Source organism: Panicum hallii, chromosome 1, assembly GCF_002211085.1.
Source record: "Panicum hallii strain FIL2 chromosome 1, PHallii_v3.1, whole genome shotgun sequence".
Lineage (NCBI taxonomy): Eukaryota > Viridiplantae > Streptophyta > Magnoliopsida > Poales > Poaceae > Panicum > Panicum hallii.
In genome coordinates, this window is record NC_038042.1 from 57415005 (window position 1) to 57432547 (window position 17543).

General features: G+C 42.2%; 2 protein-coding genes and 2 non-coding genes across 8 annotated transcripts; 1 reads left to right on the plus strand and 3 right to left on the minus strand.

The window, feature by feature from the left end:
• Window positions 1–1036: 1036 nt before the first annotated feature.
• LOC112883203 (probable NOT transcription complex subunit VIP2) lies at window positions 1037–10499 on the minus strand. Of its 4 annotated transcripts, none has more exons than XM_025948468.1 (16): window positions 10298–10499; window positions 9387–9486; window positions 8790–8895; window positions 8538–8701; window positions 7991–8351; window positions 7146–7352; window positions 6970–7071; window positions 4447–4532; window positions 4296–4373; window positions 3749–4168; window positions 3427–3479; window positions 3297–3338; window positions 2715–2859; window positions 2563–2628; window positions 2370–2462; window positions 1037–1614 (listed from the first exon to the last, which is right to left on the minus strand). In XM_025948468.1, the coding sequence occupies exons 2-15, from the start codon at window positions 9402–9404 to the stop codon at window positions 2451–2453; spliced, it is 1860 nt and encodes a 619-aa protein (XP_025804253.1). In that variant the 5' UTR covers window positions 9405–9486; window positions 10298–10499; the 3' UTR covers window positions 1037–1614; window positions 2370–2450. The 4 variants fall into 4 exon arrangements, with proteins under 4 accessions (XP_025804253.1, XP_025804271.1, XP_025804262.1 ...); XM_025948486.1 differs by having other exon boundaries at window positions 2541–2628; XM_025948477.1 differs by having other exon boundaries at window positions 2370–2628.
• Window positions 8790–8867, plus strand: LOC112879152. The gene has a single exon (XR_003225977.1). It is a non-coding gene; the product is annotated as a small nucleolar RNA snoR35 (small nucleolar RNA).
• A 2172-nt stretch (window positions 10500–12671) lies between the features above and the next one.
• TRNAA-CGC lies at window positions 12672–12744 on the minus strand. Its single transcript has one exon. It is a non-coding gene; the product is annotated as a tRNA-Ala (tRNA).
• Window positions 12745–12863: 119 nt separating this feature from the next.
• LOC112889267 (chaperone protein DnaJ-like) lies at window positions 12864–17190 on the minus strand. Of its 2 annotated transcripts, none has more exons than XM_025955817.1 (6): window positions 16838–17184; window positions 16252–16345; window positions 15992–16062; window positions 15846–15908; window positions 14641–14943; window positions 12864–13264 (listed from the first exon to the last, which is right to left on the minus strand). In XM_025955817.1, the coding sequence occupies exons 1-6, from the start codon at window positions 16973–16975 to the stop codon at window positions 13115–13117; spliced, it is 819 nt and encodes a 272-aa protein (XP_025811602.1). In that variant the 5' UTR covers window positions 16976–17184; the 3' UTR covers window positions 12864–13114. The 2 variants fall into 2 exon arrangements, with proteins under 2 accessions (XP_025811602.1, XP_025811611.1); XM_025955826.1 differs by lacking the exon at window positions 12864–13264 and adding an exon at window positions 14228–14567 and having other exon boundaries at window positions 16838–17190.
• Window positions 17191–17543: the final 353 nt, after the last annotated feature.

Consider the following 17543-nt stretch of genomic DNA (forward strand, 5'->3'; position numbering starts at 1 on the left):
GATTCTTTTTGATGTGATGGGTCTAAAGTTTAGATAGCAGGAAACGAACAGACCCTATGTCTGGCTGAGGAAAGTAATAAATCATTACTAAAAGTTGTAGAGCATCAATTACTCATCCCTCTCTCCAATACCAAGATGTTGATGTTTTGATGATTGAAGGTCCTCCAGCGTATTACCAATCAGTCCCCAATAACTAAAATTTTTTAGCAATCATCAAAACACACCTCCCTCCATCCTAAATGAAGGGATTTATCTCTCTATCCTATTCTTGTGGTGATTGGATTTTGGTAGTCTGCTGCATCAACAATTACTAAAAATACAAAATTAGTTATCGGTAATGGGGAGAGTGTGTTTTAAGTGTGAGGTATGAGTAATCTATTGGAAATATTGTGGCCTGTGAGGATCTGGCACGGCAGGAAGTCCGAAACCGTTAAGGGGAGAAGAAACGAGAGATAATTTTTCAAGAGGGAGAGAGATACCAGACTGGCAAATCCATCCTTTTCTTCTTTGTGTGCATTACCAGAGCAGAAACACACTACTAGACTTCTCAGTGTTCGGGCATTCATATCAGATTCTATATGCATTGGTGACTAGAAAACCCATGGAACACGTAACTCCTAGTGCCAAAAGAGCTCTACCTGACAAAATCCAGCTCTCTAGGAAATCGTGGACGTATTCCAAATTGTGGTCACAGTTGGAGATTAATTCAGGGGAGGATCAGCCTAGCTACCGCCATGCCGTGTACTGGTCGGTGTACGTATCGCAGTGCCAACAACATTCTGGGCAGGTCGTTTCGGCAGCTGGGTGTTCCGTGACCGTAAGACACCTCGAACAACAGTACAACACTAGCCGGCTGTGACCCGCCCGACTCCGGTGACCGGGTGGCGGGTGATGGGGGCAAACAGACCGACTGACACGCGAAAACAAGGAGAGAAAATCCGAATAGGATCCTGCACCAGGCATGAGGGGAATGATCACCTCATCCTCGTAGATAATAATTTCAAAACTTAGGATGAAAAACAGAGGGACAAAAGGAGAGAAGCAATAGCCGGGGATGATGATTATTTCAAGCACCGACCACCCCACCCATTCCCCCGACTGTTAACTTACCAGTCAGACGAGCTGGGCCACTGGTGCACTAGGAGCTCGGGGCGATCGAGTCAGTTCACAGGGATAACACAACACAATCTGAGCCAACAGCGGGACGTCTTTGCCTGTTTGCATTTCGACCACTGCATTATCCCGCATTTCCCTACTGACCACCGGGTTCCACGATGCCCAGTGGACCCCTCTCGCGAACCCAACTTCGCTTCCTCCAGTTCTATCCCAAGCGTACTAGGCCGTTCGACAGGGGGGACAAGACGCTGAGTTCCATGGCGCAGACCAGCTATGTTGTCATTTGAGGCGGGAAGGGCAACTGTGCAGACAACTAATCCTGAACATTAGGAAGCTTTACAGGGAGTACGCTCCCCACGATCAAAGGAAAATGCAACATTCTCTACCACTGTTTAGTATAATTACAAGGGCTGTCAGCTGGACATCCCCGCTTCTGTTCTGCAGCCTTCCTCCTCACAGCAGATCAGTGTAACCTTAGTTTCTGAGTTTCTCCCCGTCCTGTTCAAGTGAAACGAACAAAGGCACAAGTTACACTCAAATTGCACCCAAAGTTAACTGCAATCAACTCATGTTTCTCATAACCAATCGACATAGTAAATCATGGTTACTTGAAATGCATGGTCAATTTTGCTTACACATAACAAAAACAAATCATGGTCCTTTTTTGGTCACATAAAAAGATACCAACTAACATTGCATATTTTAAGAAACATCAAACTGAATCTTATGATAGACAAAAAAAAGGGACACACCTAGAGCGAGGTTCTGTTGAAGCCCACTTTCCTTTTTAGGGTTATACTGCTTTAAGTCGTTGGATTTAGTGATCATCCAGATTTTTTCCACTCGACTGCCTCTCCCAAGAAAAAAAGGGTTCCCCACTGGCAAGTCCGCCCGCAGACTAAACCAGCTCCGAGAACAAACACCATCAATCACCCCCATCCCTCCCCCATAAGGCCATAACCGCCAGATCGGACAGTGCCCACACCCTTCCGAGTGCTCTTCCAAACCCGCCCGAACTAGGTAAGTCCTCATCCCAAGACCTAAATCCCCAGATTAAACCTATTATACACAACCCATGGAAAAAACATAAAGTTTTTCCATCACCCCATTTTGAGGAGTACTAATTTCTTTCGAATTTTGGTGACTGGAAGATACGCATGACCTAAGTCACCTTAGATCTTACCAAACCTGAAGAAATAAATTGCAGTCCAAACAGCATTGGCAACCATACTTGTCTGCTGAAAAACACATACCTTAAGAATCAGGTAATGATGCCATAATGTGAATGAGCTTCTTTGTACCATCCAGCAGGGACACAAAAATTTGAGTTAGGACTAAGGAGGTACCTGATGAAATAACAATGGAATCATTGCCTAGTACAGAAGGAACACCAAAGAAAAACTTGCTTAGTGGGAAGAGTCTACCCAGAAATTTTTTTCATCTAACATTTTGTGCCACAGAAGGCAGGGCCGGCCTTTTCTCTACCAGCTCGTAATGGAGAACAAAGTTGTCCTGCAGCAAGGACAAGATGAACTGTAATTTAGAAGTGTATTGGAGGTGCTGCATATTCTTCCAGTATAAGTCAACAAAGACCAAACCTTACGGACTGTCTCCCAAATCTGTGGGTCAAAGAAACCATAAGACCCACGTTCATAGAGATGAGTTTTGACTAGAGGTTCCACATTTGGAATTTTTGTGAACCATAACCTTGATTCTTTATGGTAAAACCATCCTCGACTATATCTGAGAAGACAAAATCAAATACATTTTACACTATAGGTACATAAAAAATAAAAAAAAGGACTAGTTGAAGCTCTGTTTGGTTTAGCTGTGCTGCACTATGTTGTCAAGTACAGCATGTGTGAGAAGGTAGCTTTAACAAATATAGTTAAGATGCCACTGTTATTCGTAGGAAGATGGAATGAAAGATAATGCATGGCTATCTCTAAAATGGCTAAGACTAGAAGAAAATTTATGGGACACATTGCAATGCTACACAGATACTCATCGAACTTAGCAAACCATCAAAAAAACAAATATCGTAATAGATGGAAACTCCATTGACTAAACGAATCTTATAATAGATGAAAATATTCAGAAACATCAAAAAGCACGGAGCATGTAAATTCAGATAACTGTAACACCAGGATATGTAAAAGAAATGACAACCATGTACTCACAGTTCATGGGCAGCATATAGCTGAGCTTCATCCTTTGGCATGCTGCAAGGACAAAATATATATAATTAGCTTAAAATATGGTGACTAATGACGGGCCTAGTACAGTTAGAGCATTGTAAGGTACAAGTACCTATAGAAGATGTAAAATAGGGTTGCTAGGTGAAGCTTCTGAAAAAGTATGGGCTGCAACAGGAAAGAATTTGTTAAAATATAATACCAGACACATCAAGAGAAAATTCAAGGGGTTATATCAGGTAATGTGGTTTTAAATCTACAGAAGATGTAAAACAGTGTTAATATGAGAAAATTCTGCAAAAAAAATAGCTGCAACAAAAAATGGTTACAATATAATATGAACCAGACACATCAAGAGAATTCAAGGGGTTATATTAGATAATGTGGTTTCAAATATCTCGTTAATCGAAAATAGCCTACAGATATCAGGGGCTCACCTGTAGCGCTGGAGTTTGCTCGGAGAAGTAGCAAGCTGGAATATGAAAATCAGGATCTCCTTTTGCTGGCTCATTTGACCAGGGTGAGCCAAATGTCTTGTATAGATTATCAGGTGAATTCAAGTTCAAACCCAATGTTGTTAAATCTATTCCTAAAGCAAGAGATGCTAATTCAGCATCATTCATCCTTATAACCCCCAGTAATCCTAACAAGCCATATGGATCGGGTGGTGACGGCCCCCCTTGAATCTTTTGAATCTGATCCCGAAATGAATGTGCAGCTGAAGGCATCTGCTGCATCCTGAAAGGATTTTGAGTCTGCGGCTGCTGGTATTGCTGCAGAAGTTGATCGTACGATGCCAAACTAGGAGTTTGATTGAGTGGTCTTAGTCCAATATTTTGAGTTCCAGCATTCTGGACCTGATAGAACATAATTGAGATTACTACCATGGTTCAACAAAGGAGCAACATAAACATCAAATTTCAATCATGCAACAGTGATACATCCCTGAAAATGGCTGTTCTAGGAAAATCATGGCATACTTACTGAGTTAGCACCTTGCTGGTGTTGCTGACGATTTGGTGGGTAGCTACTTCCTAAATTAAAGCCAACTGACCTTGCCATCTGTGTAAAGGTGCATATTATGTAAAAAAATCAAGGGAAAAATTATTCAAATTTCAGAAAAACATGAACCTACAGGATACTGCTGTGTTTGCATTACAGGTACATTCTCATGAAGTTGTTCCTTATGATGCAACTCCATAGCATAATCTGAAGAGTTACCTGATAACAGGAGAAGTTATTATAGTTTCCAAGTTGTTAATGCACAGTTACAAAAATAAAGATATTTGCATGAAGATAGTGCAATGTCCATAATACCAAGCATCAATAGAACATAACAAAGGTTCTATTTAATTTTGTGCAGGTTTATGAAACATTGATGCCCTCCAAGCTCAAAAGGCAGTTTTTTTTATAGCAACAATTCAAGACAGGTAACACAATTAAAAGAGTCGATATGTGAATTGACCTTTGATGTGACAAGTTCCAAAACCAAACCTTTTTATAGAAAATTGATTCAAAGGCAAAGATTAGATGTAATTGACCAAGGAGTATATGTTTTCCTTTTAAAAAAAGGGGGAAAAGCTGGTAATAGTTGGGCGAAAGCTAAGACACTGCTGCAAAACTTTCTTTTCCTGCCGGTGTGCATCACAAAAGACACAAGAGACAAAAAGGTCAGCGGCACTTCATACACTACAGAGCTCAAGGTATGTATGTCCAGCTAAAAGGGCTGCAACATTGTATCTGTAGCAACTGCATCTCATCATTAGGAGGTTCTTTAGCTCTATTTTGCTTGACATGGCCAGGTATCTCTGGATGATTCAGATGCTACACCTCATAATGGCCTTATTTACGTTCATGTTTAATATGGATTGTAGTGTTGCGCTCATGGTGTTTCCATGTACAAGCACAACAAAACAAGATCATACAATAAATTCTCTGCACAAATCGACAAAATATGCTTGCCTAACATCATTAAAAGAAACTCAGGGGTTACCTACTCAATTTGTGTTCTAACTATTGTCCAACAATGTCTCACATACAAATGCAGTTGGCCAGCATATCAGGAACTTGTTTTTATTACTCAAATTCTGACAGCGGATAACAGGCTGGCTGGCATGTACAAACAATTAGGTGAGTTATAATTGGACACTTTACGTGTGTTGATGAATTTCCCCTTATTCAGCATCAAACAATGATGGTCCATGGTAATTCCAGTCGACCATTGGTTGATGAATAATCCTAATATTGACCCCTTCTTATTACTAATGTTAAACTGCATTCGTGCTAGCCCTGCTCATGATTTGGTTCCAAACCAAACAACCCGCTAAACCAGCCCGTCCAAACCATATCTACGGTTTCTGCAAAGGTTGAGCCGGATCGCAGTTTAAACCAGCTAGCCCATCTAATCTAGGCAGTAAGCAGAAACACATCAAGCCACTTACGGATTCCATCGGCAGCCTGTGTTCAACAATGCAAGAACTACTGCAGGCAGATGCGTTGCATGAGCAGAGGGGAGATACGAATGGCACGCCAAAGGGGCCATGCCGAATCGGCAACCACAGCACTGAGATTGAAGCAAGAAGGCTACAGCCCTGGCAAACTCTTGGCTTGCCGGCAGACATGCTGCTGGGAATTCCGTTGTGCATGTGCTCCTTCTCAAGCTGCGATCTATCAGACCTCAGGAAGCAGAGATCCTCAGTATGGCAGTCTCCATTGGGAGGAAAATTCTGAAACAAATGCTCTGCTCCTTCTTTCCCAAGATCCCATCCTGCAGCAGGCATCCATCACTGCGTGAAACTGCTGCTCTGCGATATTGGGGGATAGCAGAAGGGCTGAGGGCACAGCAGGGAGGAAAATGGAGGGAACAACACCAGCAGGATGGGCCAAGGCAGGTGGGGATGGTGCGCCTGGTTACAACAGTGGCAACCATCCCTGCCTGTGTACGTGGGGCGTACAGCACTGGATTACCCGTGTAAACCAGTGGGACCAAATCGTCAAACCGTGGTTTTGTTGGGATGGTTTTTGCTACCAAACTGGCTAAACCCGTGAATGAACAGCCCTAAGTTGTCCAGTGCCTGTTTTCTGGGTGCATGGTGACAAGTTTGCCATTAAGAATCATTGACATCATGTTATACCTTTAGCAGGTTTGCTATTACGCATGCAAATGCTCATCTGGATACTACTCGTGTCTTATTATTCAATGCAGGGTCTGTCAACGTTGGGACTTTGCAAACTACAACATGACCTAAAGGTAGGGCCCTAGTGCATTCCACAAAAGAACTCGCATCAAGATGGTAAAAAGATCTCACATCAATTGCATTAAGATGGTAAAAAGATCTCACGATGGTAAAAAATGATCTCACATAAAAATATGAAAAGATGGCAGCCTTCCACAAAAGTTAAATAGTAAAGGAATTATGGAGCTCACAACACAAGTCAGGATCATATTATTGATTACTAAACACTTCAAACACTAAGGTCAACAAGTACAAAGTAGCAGGAGCCAGTTTAACAACAAGTTGTAAAAGGCACATAGCTGATGAAGGTCAAGGTCGTATATAGTAACGCAATCAAACAGAAGATGCACCGCCGATGGCAAAATGAGAAAATCCCACTAAATCAACAGACAATTTATAGTAACAAATTTGACAGTAACAACCTTTGAATCCAGGCAAAGCCGGGAAATCTTCATTTTGAATGCTGAATTCCTGGTTTTGTTGAACAATGGTATTAACACCAACTCCTTGTTTGCGTAGTGACCCTGCAATGTAAAGAAATTGGCAACAGCATCTTCCAAATCATAACAAGAAATATATTGGTTTCCAGCACTTTTACCGTATTGTCCTTGGGGACCACCAGCTGAACTAGGTCGACCAGTCAATTGGGGAAAATCATTTATGTCAAATGGAGCGGTATCATTGGCATCATGCAACATCCCAATAGAACTTAGAGAATTATTTCCTGCTTGAATTTGGTTCTGTGATAATGAACCTCCAGATGTTGGATAAGAACTTCCAAGCATATTTATCAACTGAGGAGATGCTGGTTTCAGATATTAACAAAAAGGGGCTGGATGAGACATGCACTCTGATAAACAGATAAGTACTATGCACACTTCTTATTATAACCATTCAAAAAGATTTAAGACATGTTTCACAATTATACAGAATAAAAAATATAAAAGATTTTATAGGGATCCTTTAGTGCTATAAACATCTGGGTTGCATGAGTTGCCCTGCAGTACATGAGGAGAAAACTGGAAATGTTCAAAACTTGGTTCAAGTGTAACTGGGGGAATATTTGATGAGGCTAGTTCTAAACTACTTCTGCCTCTCACTTTACGTGGCTTCATTATCACAATTACAAAAAACTAGCTCACAGTACCACAAAGCAGAAGCTACATGCTGATACAGAAGGCTCCAAAAAAAACTATATCATATAAGGGAGTTCGCATTTATTTCATATGCCCAAATTCCCGAAAAAGTTGAAAGGTTATTCAGTTTGAGCCTTGAAGAAAGAAATGTAGCAAGTGCAGCCAACACATGAAAAATGTTTTCAGGTACAGTTGAGGCTAAAACTAAAGAGAAAGGAGAAGCAAGCAACAATGAAACATGAAGTCCATTTAGATCTATGAAAAAAAGAATATTCCACATGTTCCTGGGGTAGGTGTAATCGATTACCTTGCTGAAGCAGGCCATTCATCATCCTGCTAGATCCTTGCACATTTAGATTACCACTCACAGTGTTGCCACTCAGATTCATCCGAGATGCAATACTTGGCACGGATAAGCCACCAGAGCTTATATTTCTTCCAATATTACTTCCCCCTATAATATTTCCTACAGAACTTGTGATCCGTGGGCCCAAGTTTCCTAAAGATGGAGATACCGACATCCCAGGAACAGAATTGCGACTACCACCGGCGCCCAAGCTCGAGGATAAGCCTTGAATGTTACCACCAATATTCATGCTGCTACTAAATGCTGGACCTGCGCCAACATTCATCCCTCTACCACTGACACCTGAATGTGCATGCGGAATCTGCAAAGGGGCCAGATAATAAATAATCTTGCTCCACATGGATGCACAGAAAGAGAACACTGCCACTTTAACTACCAAAATTTGGTCCTTGGATTCGATAAGGCATTAGCATGAGTGTGTATGCTGAGTCGCTGACCACAGAATAAGAAAAGGAACTGCAACATGAATAAAGGTGAGCATTAGAACCTGAGACATGGCAACCGGAAGGTTATTTGAGGTGAATCTCCCAGAAATGCTCCCACCGGGTTGTTGAACCCCAGAGGATGGAAGGCCACTCATTGCAGCATTCCTTTGTGCAAGTGATCCAGGCATATTTGGAAGGTTGAAACTTCCATGAATGTTGTGCAAACCTTTGGAAATATCAGGAAAGAAGGCTTTTACTTCATCGACACTGTATGATATAAATGAACAAACAAAAGTTTAGTATCATATACTCACCAGAATGATGGAAACCTGGAATTGATCCGGATTGGCCTGAAAAGGATGCTGTAAATGGTCTTCCAGTTGAGTCCGGAAGATTTGATGCAGAACCATTAAGGTTTGACTGCCAAGGAAAGAAGAACTGAGTCATATAAGAAAAGAATAAAATAGGATATTGAGTTAAACCTCAACAGCAAAAGTGTAAAGCCGTATTGAGTTAAGCAGGACCCTAGACGTTCGAGTATGAGACTCATCTGTTGTCCAAAAAACAAATGCAACTAAACAAACAAGCCAGTGACCTACCGAATCACAATGTAACGATACCACTGTCATGATTTACTTATTGATAGTCTCCAATGCCCAGATTTTACTATGTCCTTTGAGCATGAAAAAATTGTTGTGACATTTTGATGTACATTTGTTATTGATTCCTTTCATATAACTCTTATGTGATATCTCTTTAAATATATGCCTAGCGATAGTTAAATTTATGAATGCCTGACTTTGTTCATTCAAGAATAACATCTATTCTGAACTCAAGGTAGTAAACAAATAGAAACATACAACATGAATAGGTAGCAAGAAAGAGGGATGCATAATTGTGTAAGTACATACATTAAGCAAGCCTGACATTTTGAAGACAACAAGAAGTGAAAAGTCAAGAGCAAATGAAGATTATCCACCAAAAATGCATGATGCAGCAAGCCCTTCCAATCTGAAATAGAACGAGGGTATGATTATAAGTAGCCAGTATAATAACGGAATCCTAGGAAGATAACTTATACTTAAACAAGTTAGACAGCATATAGCAAGTACTGCAATTAAAGATGCGACAAATCAGTTATTAAGTACGTGACATTCAATTGAAATGCCACACCTACACCAACAAAATTTTTAGTCCCGCACTAGTTGGGGAAGGCTAGAGATGAAACCAACATGAGCCACAAGAAAAAGGGAAAACTTGTATAAAATATAAAAAACTCACTCGAAACACCAGTAAAGGATAGATGCAAGGAACTCACTTGAAATCAAATCACTATACCTCTCGCAATAATTACAGAAAATTTGAACCCAGTATAAGAATAGTCAGGCCACCCCTTCTAATATAAACCGAGCTGCACAAGTCAAGCATGATATGAAAACGTGCCAACTTTTATAACAGACCGAAGTAGGTAGAAGAGTTACAAGCCTGATCAGCACAACATGATAGCAATACACTACACTACACACAACGGTTGACACAGAAACTACTGAACCCCGAGAATACAATCCCACTCCTTCGATCATCCCTGCACGTACGAGCACGCCGATCTCAACATAACACACGCCCACACATGGAAGGAAAATTCCAGCGAACTCATCATAACACAATCCCACTCCATACAGGCAATCACCGCAGGGACGAAAAGGAACACGCTCAGAACCAAATCAGAGGACGCAAACAGCGCGCGAGGGAGTCGGATGGGAGCGGAATCGCGGGGGCTATGTCGGGGAATTAGGGCAAACCGGGGCTAGGGCTTGCTTACCGATGGGAGCCCGCGCCTGTCACGCGGGAGGCGAAGAAGATCGGGTTCCGAGGCGGCGGTGGCGGCGGTGCGCGCGGCGGATTTAGGGGGAGGTCGAGCGCGGCACAGGAGGGGCAGAAGGGCGGCGTCGGCGACGGTGAGGGTGAAGGGAAACTGACGCGGAGAGGCGACAGGGGAGCGGAGGGGGAGGACAAATGGACAATTAGAGGATGGGGGCACCGTAGGTGGGCTTTGGATTTTGGTCCGTTACAGATGAATGGATCTGTTTGGAGGATGGGCTGTGGGCCGATACAGGCCGGTAATGGGTTTCTTTTGCGGCGGTGGGGTACAGAGGAACTTAACGGGCCTGATCTGGATGGTCGTTGTTTTTTTAGAAAAAATTCTTTTTACCTCATGAACTTTGAGCTGAATCCGAATTTCCTCCCTAAACAATAAAACTGTCCGTCTGAACTTCTCGAACTCGCGATACCGGACACATAACCTCTTTGGATAGTTTCTCTCGGTGGTTTTTCCTTTTTTCTTTTATGTTTATTGTAGTTGAATCTTTGAAAAAATCATAGTAAATCAAAAAAATAAAAAATACAATTTTGTTGGACTCCACATGAGTATATCTATGCAGTAAATATATTATATGATATAATTTAATAAAAAAATTATTATACTTTTAGATATATACTTTTTTATAATTAATTCATAGATACAGTTTCCATGGTCCAATTATAGTGATACTTTTATGGTGGCCTAATCATTATATGCATGAGCTTTAGTAGTAAAAATTTTATGTTTATTGGATTATGTATGCTTGACCAACTGAAGAGTCTTTGGTATAGCTTGGAATTTAGTTGCTTAAAAATATATGATCCAATAAGAATAAAATTTTTCTACAACTCAAGAATATAATAATTAACCCACCGTAAAAATTTCAACATAATTAGACCACGGAAACTATATCTATGAATTAATTATAGAAAAGTATATATCTAAAAGTACAACAAATTTTTTTATTAAATTATATCATATAATATATTTACTTTATAGATATACTCACGTGGAGTCAAAAAATTGGATTTCCATTTTATAACTTTTTTATTTACTATAATTTTTCAAAGATTTAGCTAAAATAAACATAAAAGAAAATGAGAAAAACCACTAAGAGAAACCATTTAGGAAGGTCATGTGCCCGGTATCGCGAGTCTGACGCGTCCATGCGGACAGTTTCATTATCTAGGGAGGAAACTCGGATTCGGTCCAAAGTTTAGAGGGGTAAAAAGGATTTTTTTCCTTTTTTTGGCAAACTAGATGGCCGTTGTTGATAGGATGGACCTGTTTGGTTGCTCGCATGTGTCTAGTTTGGTCCGTATCCACGGGCCTGGCTCGGGTAGCTAAGCGCATGCATGCTGTTTTGTTTGGTTCTTGCAAGCAGGTAGCCTGGTTCGGAAGAGACATTTGGTTGTCCGAACGAGTGTAAATCATGTAATAAGAATATGTCAAAATAAATACTAAAATATTTATTATTTATAGTATTATATCATAATAAAAGTTAATTTACCTCATATAGTCTTAATTTGTTTTAAAATCACTTAATATTCACTAACTATGTGCTAATGCCGTCATTACCTGTGCAAGGCCGATTCTAGCGTTCCGCTGGAGCCTGGCCGCGAGGGCTCTTCTGCACGCGCACAGCCTGGCTCGTGGGGTGGAGCAGGCAACCAAACTGACGGACCCTGCATGCGGTGAGCCTGGCTCAGCCCCGTGCAGGGCACCAAACACGCCCGATATGTCTGCCCTGTTGCCTTCTCTCGTTAAATTGGAATGATGAGGTCTTGTAGAATTTAATTACTCACAACTTACAGTCTCATGAGAACGTGCTCGTAGGGCATTAGTACACTCGCAGTTGGTTGAGCGGCCAATCAAGAGTTCCGCTTACCTTATCTTGGATGGTTATGTCGATATCACGACTACGGCCGTGGAATCTTAGGCTCGCCTCCAAAATGATTTTGCTTCTCTCACGCGTATAATCTTGGATGGTTATGTCGATCTGACGACCCCGGGCGTGGAATCTTGGATGGTTATGTTGATATTGCTAGAGACTGAGCTGTCTAGAGTATGATACTCCCATGGAGTGAGAAGGTGCGTACTCCATGGTAAACAGGCTCAAGAAACTACAACCCCACATATCAATTCTCGCGTGTTATAATTGAGCAAACAAGGGTGATAATGGATTATAATCCTAGTATTCTCTTCACAATCTAAAATTTAAAAGTCTGCATCATAACAGAAAATCGAACTTTTACCTAACTATCATGTAGGAAGTGGTGGCAACTGGCAAAAGCGAGCCAGAAAATTGCAAAATGAGACTGAAATTGGCAAAAGATGGAGACGCGGGGAATCGAACCCCGTGCCTCTCGCATGCGAAGCGAGCGCTCTACCATATGAGCTACGTCCCCGTTGGTGCGCTCCTTACCGTGAAACGTTTCTTAACGCAAAATAGTGGGAATCGTACCGAATATTTCATGTCCACGATGTCCATCGTAACGTCTTAACTCGATCGACAAGCCACAACTTATGGTAGATGTTAATAAGAACTGAATCAATTGGAAGTCACTGTCTTGGTACAACGCAGGCAACACATGCGGAGAAAGAAAAATGCAGAAGCATCGACGAGTTTCACGTGCAGGTCTCAAGGTAAGGCCTATGGTGAGCTAAACTCCTCTTCGGATCACAGCAGCTGCCAAAGGCAACATGCTGTGCCCTGGCTGCACTAGGGTCCTTGACACGGCCAAGCCGCCAAGGACCAACGAATAACTACACCAAGGGTTAAACTGCTACATGCTGCTGGTGCTGGGAACCTGCGGTGTCATCTTCAGATGAAACATCGTGCTTCGACGACAACTTCTGCTTCCGGCCATTCCTCCTCCGGCTGGTGTTTGGGCCTCGTGTCTTCGGAGCTTGCTTCGTGTCGCTCATCTGCAGAAGACATGATGAAATGATAAGGTCGCCATCAAATGCTAAAGATTCCTGGGAATCAGTCAAGCTGAGGAGTTTCACTGCGGTCATATGCATCCGTACACCACAGCTAGTCTAAGCTCAGCAACAGCCAAAGAAACAGGCGCCACGAGTTCAGTTGGGTTCTCAAGGTCGGAGCATAGATTCAGCCTTATCAGAAAAGTACCTTACTGATTGGCTATTTCTAGAAGCGTGAACAGAATTCTAACAGCAAAAGCACAAGGACAAGTCAGCGAAGGCACAAGACAACGTATCAATCCCATTGTCCAAGAAAGGGATGTGTGTAAAGCAGAAAATGATATGTGTGATCCATATCCGTTCAGATACCGAAGGTAATAAAACTCGTAGGGAGTCGAAACCTTGCTACCACCCAAAAGGACATACAATATGAGACATAACATCATGAGAATATGAAAAATCCAATTGCAAGCAGCTATGGGAAAGTGGCACTGTGGACTGTTCTACCATATGGACCACCACAACAACAATAGTCTACCTGTCATCGAAATGCCTTATCCAGAAACTGTCATATCTGCTAAGCAAGTCCTCATGTCAAGATAGATCTAGTGATGGAGCTTTTCATAGCCCCTTCATGGGGCCCAATCATTGTGAAAAGTTTCAGCAAGGTCCTTCACAGTTTATTGGACTATCATGTGATCATTATGAGTTATGACTACTAAACGCCATGAAGGGCTTAGGTCTAAACATGAACAGGGTCCACTAAGTGACCCAGGACCCGCAGCCAAAGAAAAGCATAGACCAAAAAGTTATTGAATAAAAAGAACTTATTTAAAGAATGAGCAGCCATGCTGAAATTTTGTTTCTTCCATAGACCTTAAAAATTCCAATTCTGTGGGATTTTTTTTTGTCCATGACACGTGAAGTAAATAACTGCAAAATCAACATCTAGGACTGCAGATAGAAGACATGAGAATATATGATGCTCATACTATCAAGCGACATCAGGAGTCAAAGCACTGTAGCTAGCGATAACATAGCCACCCAACTCTTTTGATGACATCTACAGACTTGATGTTTTGCAAGCGAATCTACAGGCATCTGGATTTATGCTGAGAAAGACACAAAGCACCACAATCATTTTCCACCAAGAAAGCATAAAACGAAATGTCAAAGCAGTTGGACAAGCCATCGTTTATAAACGATCTCCTATATCAGATTCAACTGTGCCTTAGATGAATGGTCCATTGCATGACCATCTTCAGAAGTAAATAGTATCTGCCTATACAGTAAGTAACAATTATTCCTGCCATATTGCATAATTATCAAGCAGAGTAAATTGATAAGGAATTCCAATTGATAGTGACAGGTGCACTTACCCCAAAACAAAAGCCAGCCTGGCTCTGACTCACCCCAGCATCAACAGGTCTTGGAGGTTTCGCCGAGTCCATTGCTGATGAACCCCGCTTATTGAAGCCATTACATGATGGCACCTCTGCCTCCGTTACTATAGTAAAAGGAGGAGGAGACGGTGATGATGAAGGCGAGGTTGAGGATGTTCTACTTTGGGCTTGCCCGTGCACCTGATGGCCCTTGGTAGGCCCATTGCAGAATCCTGAATCAAGATCAGACTGGAACATGTCCACGAACAGCTGCTGCAGCTCCTCAAAGCTTTCCTGCCTCTGCAAATCCAACAGTCCATGGTTATTATGTTGCCATTATCTCTCTCTCTCTCTCTCTCTCTCTCTCTCTCTCTCTCTCTCTCTCTCTCTCTCTTCCATTTGATAATCAGGTCCAGGAAAAAGATGTCGATCTCCAGTTAGGTTCCAAAAAAACTCACCTAAACATTCAGCTTTTAGTATCCACTAAAAACCATGCAGGATACGGAGCTTTGATAACAATTCCTTCTTTTTTAAGCCTATGGACATGAAACATACAAATCCTAGCAAGAGCTATATAAAGATATTGAGGTTTGTATATGTTGTCTAGTGTAAAAAGCAAAGCCTTGGGAACACATTGGAAACATATCCTAACATATTTAGCATACAAAAGGTCATGTCCATTGTTAAAAAGTTCAGCATCTTATTTCCTCACGGCTTCATGAAAAGAACTTTACATATACCCACATAAAACCAGTATTAAATCCCAGAATAAGCATAAAGAATTTTTGACAAAGATTAACAACCAGGATACACAGGATAGGGATCGTAATAGAGACAAGGTGGTACATGGTACATGTTAAACAGATAAGACCAGCTGTCAGTTGTTATATTTGTCTAGAGTAGCAGTTCAGGAAAAAAAATTGTTGAGAAAACATTTGTTTGCAGCCCCCACCTAGGATTATGTGAAAAAGGAACTGGTACAGCTGAGGATGTTTGTCTTTGTAAACATAGGTCTAATCACTAATTACGAGTCCGTAACGAGATGATGTTAGTATGTGACAAACATGTGCTAGCTGGAATTTCATGCTAAAGCTTCATGCATACGACAATAAAATGTAAGTATTGATTTTTGCTGCCAATCACCATCCATAGGACTACAAAGAAGCATCACGAACTAGGATCGTTGTGCTATCGGCTCTTACCGTCGGACGCGCCTGGCTCATCATCTGGGCCATCTCACCAACGAAGTCCCCCATTCCCTGCAGCTGCAACAGCAGCAAAAAACATCACTCTAGTGTTATAAGTTATAACCAGAATTATGTGAGAAAGAGAAAGTAGAGATGCTTACGCTGTCCTCGTCGTCCTCATTGTCGTATACTCCCACATCGTAGAGGAACCGCTTGTTGGCGTCGGAGAGGACTGCACAAGAGCAATGTTATGGGAGCCCAGGGGCTCCATGCAATAAGTTTACCAACAGGCTATATTGGTCTGTTTGCTGCTGTTCAATTTATTAGTAGTTGGTTAGTCATTGTAACAGGTGAAGTAGGGGTGGTTTGCCAATATGGAACAGAGCAGGGGGGCTGGTGCTAAGAGAAGGAAGATTGAGACCGGAATAGGCGCTCTGGATCTCTTGGAACTTCTCCTTGGCTTCCTGCAGGTGCTTCACGCTGCTGGAGGAGGAGCATTTGTCTGGGTGCCATCTCTGCAAAGCAATTGGACAGAAAATTTAGGAATCTTTTTCGTTGAACATATATTCTAGAATTGGAACAGAATAACGGCCTGCAAGTGTTGGCATGCATTTGGATTCAGATGTGTCTGATTAGTATGAAATACTGATGCATGGTAAAGAAAAAGATTGGCACAATTGAAGTGCTAAATAAAAGTTACCATTGCTAGATCGTAATGCCTATGTATAATTATCTACGAAACGCAAATACCACCGGGACAGGGCATCGAATTATCGGCACAGGGACATAGGCAGTAAGATGGGATAATCAAATATAAACATTTGGCGCCAATCTATCTTACTCCAAACTCGAAATTACAGGCGAAGAACGTTTCCTTTCTTGACAGGTTACAGCGACACCAACAGGGCAACATGCAACTAGATAGCCAAATCAAGAACGACATGCAGCAGCCAGCAGCAACCGATGGCAGAAAGGCGCTATGAAACCAGATGAATCCAATTGCTCACCATGGCGAGCTTCCGGTAGGCGACCTTCAGCTCGGCGTCGGAGCACTCCTTCTTGAGCCCGAGGACCGCGTAGAGGTCGCTGCCGGCCTCCCCGGCCGCCGCCGCGGCGTCGCGGCACTTCTCTGCCCCGGCATCCATGCCGTAATCGCCGGAGACGTCAAACTCCTCCGGCACGCACGCACGGGCGCAGCGATGCGATGCGATGCCCTGTCGGCGCGCGCCCGCGGTGAGAGGCGCCGGCGGCGGGGGAGGGAGAGAAGGGGAAGGAAGCAAGCGGGATGGCTCCTGTTCTTCTTCTTCGTTCTTCCCTCCTCTCCCTCTGTCTCCACGCACCCCCAGGAAGCCTCCAGAAACACGGCCATGATGCCCACTTGCCTGTTAAATATTTCTCAGCGTGTAGGATTTTTTTTTTTTTGCGTGCTCTGGTGGACGTTACTCCGAGCCAACTGGGCACTGTTTCCAGATGGTACTGTGCAGAACAGGATGTGCCGTCAAGCCTTTTACCAATCGCCATTCCAAAATTACAAAAAATAATTGTTTTTAGGGGGATCCATTAATTTAAACATCTTTCTACATACACAGTGTGACTTGTGATCTAAATCATAAATTGGATACTCAAGTTAATCATAATTATAGATATTAAGCTGGGCAAGAACGAAAAACAAAAATACCAATTTTGTGGATGCCTCCTCTTGACTCCCTCTGT

Coding starts and splice junctions, on each gene's coding strand:
- LOC112889267 (XM_025955817.1), bottom strand. CDS start 16,975: ATGGATGCCGGGGCAGAGAAGTGCCGCGACGCCGCGGCGGCGGCCGGG. Junction 16,063..16,251: donor GATCCAGAGCGCCTATTCCG/GTCTCAATCTTC, acceptor GCTCTTGTGCAG/TCCTCTCCGACGCCAACAAG. Junction 14,944..15,845: donor TGAGCCAGGCGCGTCCGACG/GTAAGAGCCGAT, acceptor TTGGATTTGCAG/AGGCAGGAAAGCTTTGAGGA.
- LOC112883203 (XM_025948468.1), bottom strand. Junction 8,352..8,537: donor TTCCGGTTGCCATGTCTCAG/GTTCTAATGCTC, acceptor GCCCCTTTGCAG/ATTCCGCATGCACATTCAGG. Junction 2,629..2,714: donor TTTGGGAGACAGTCCGTAAG/GTTTGGTCTTTG, acceptor TCCTTGCTGCAG/GACAACTTTGTTCTCCATTA.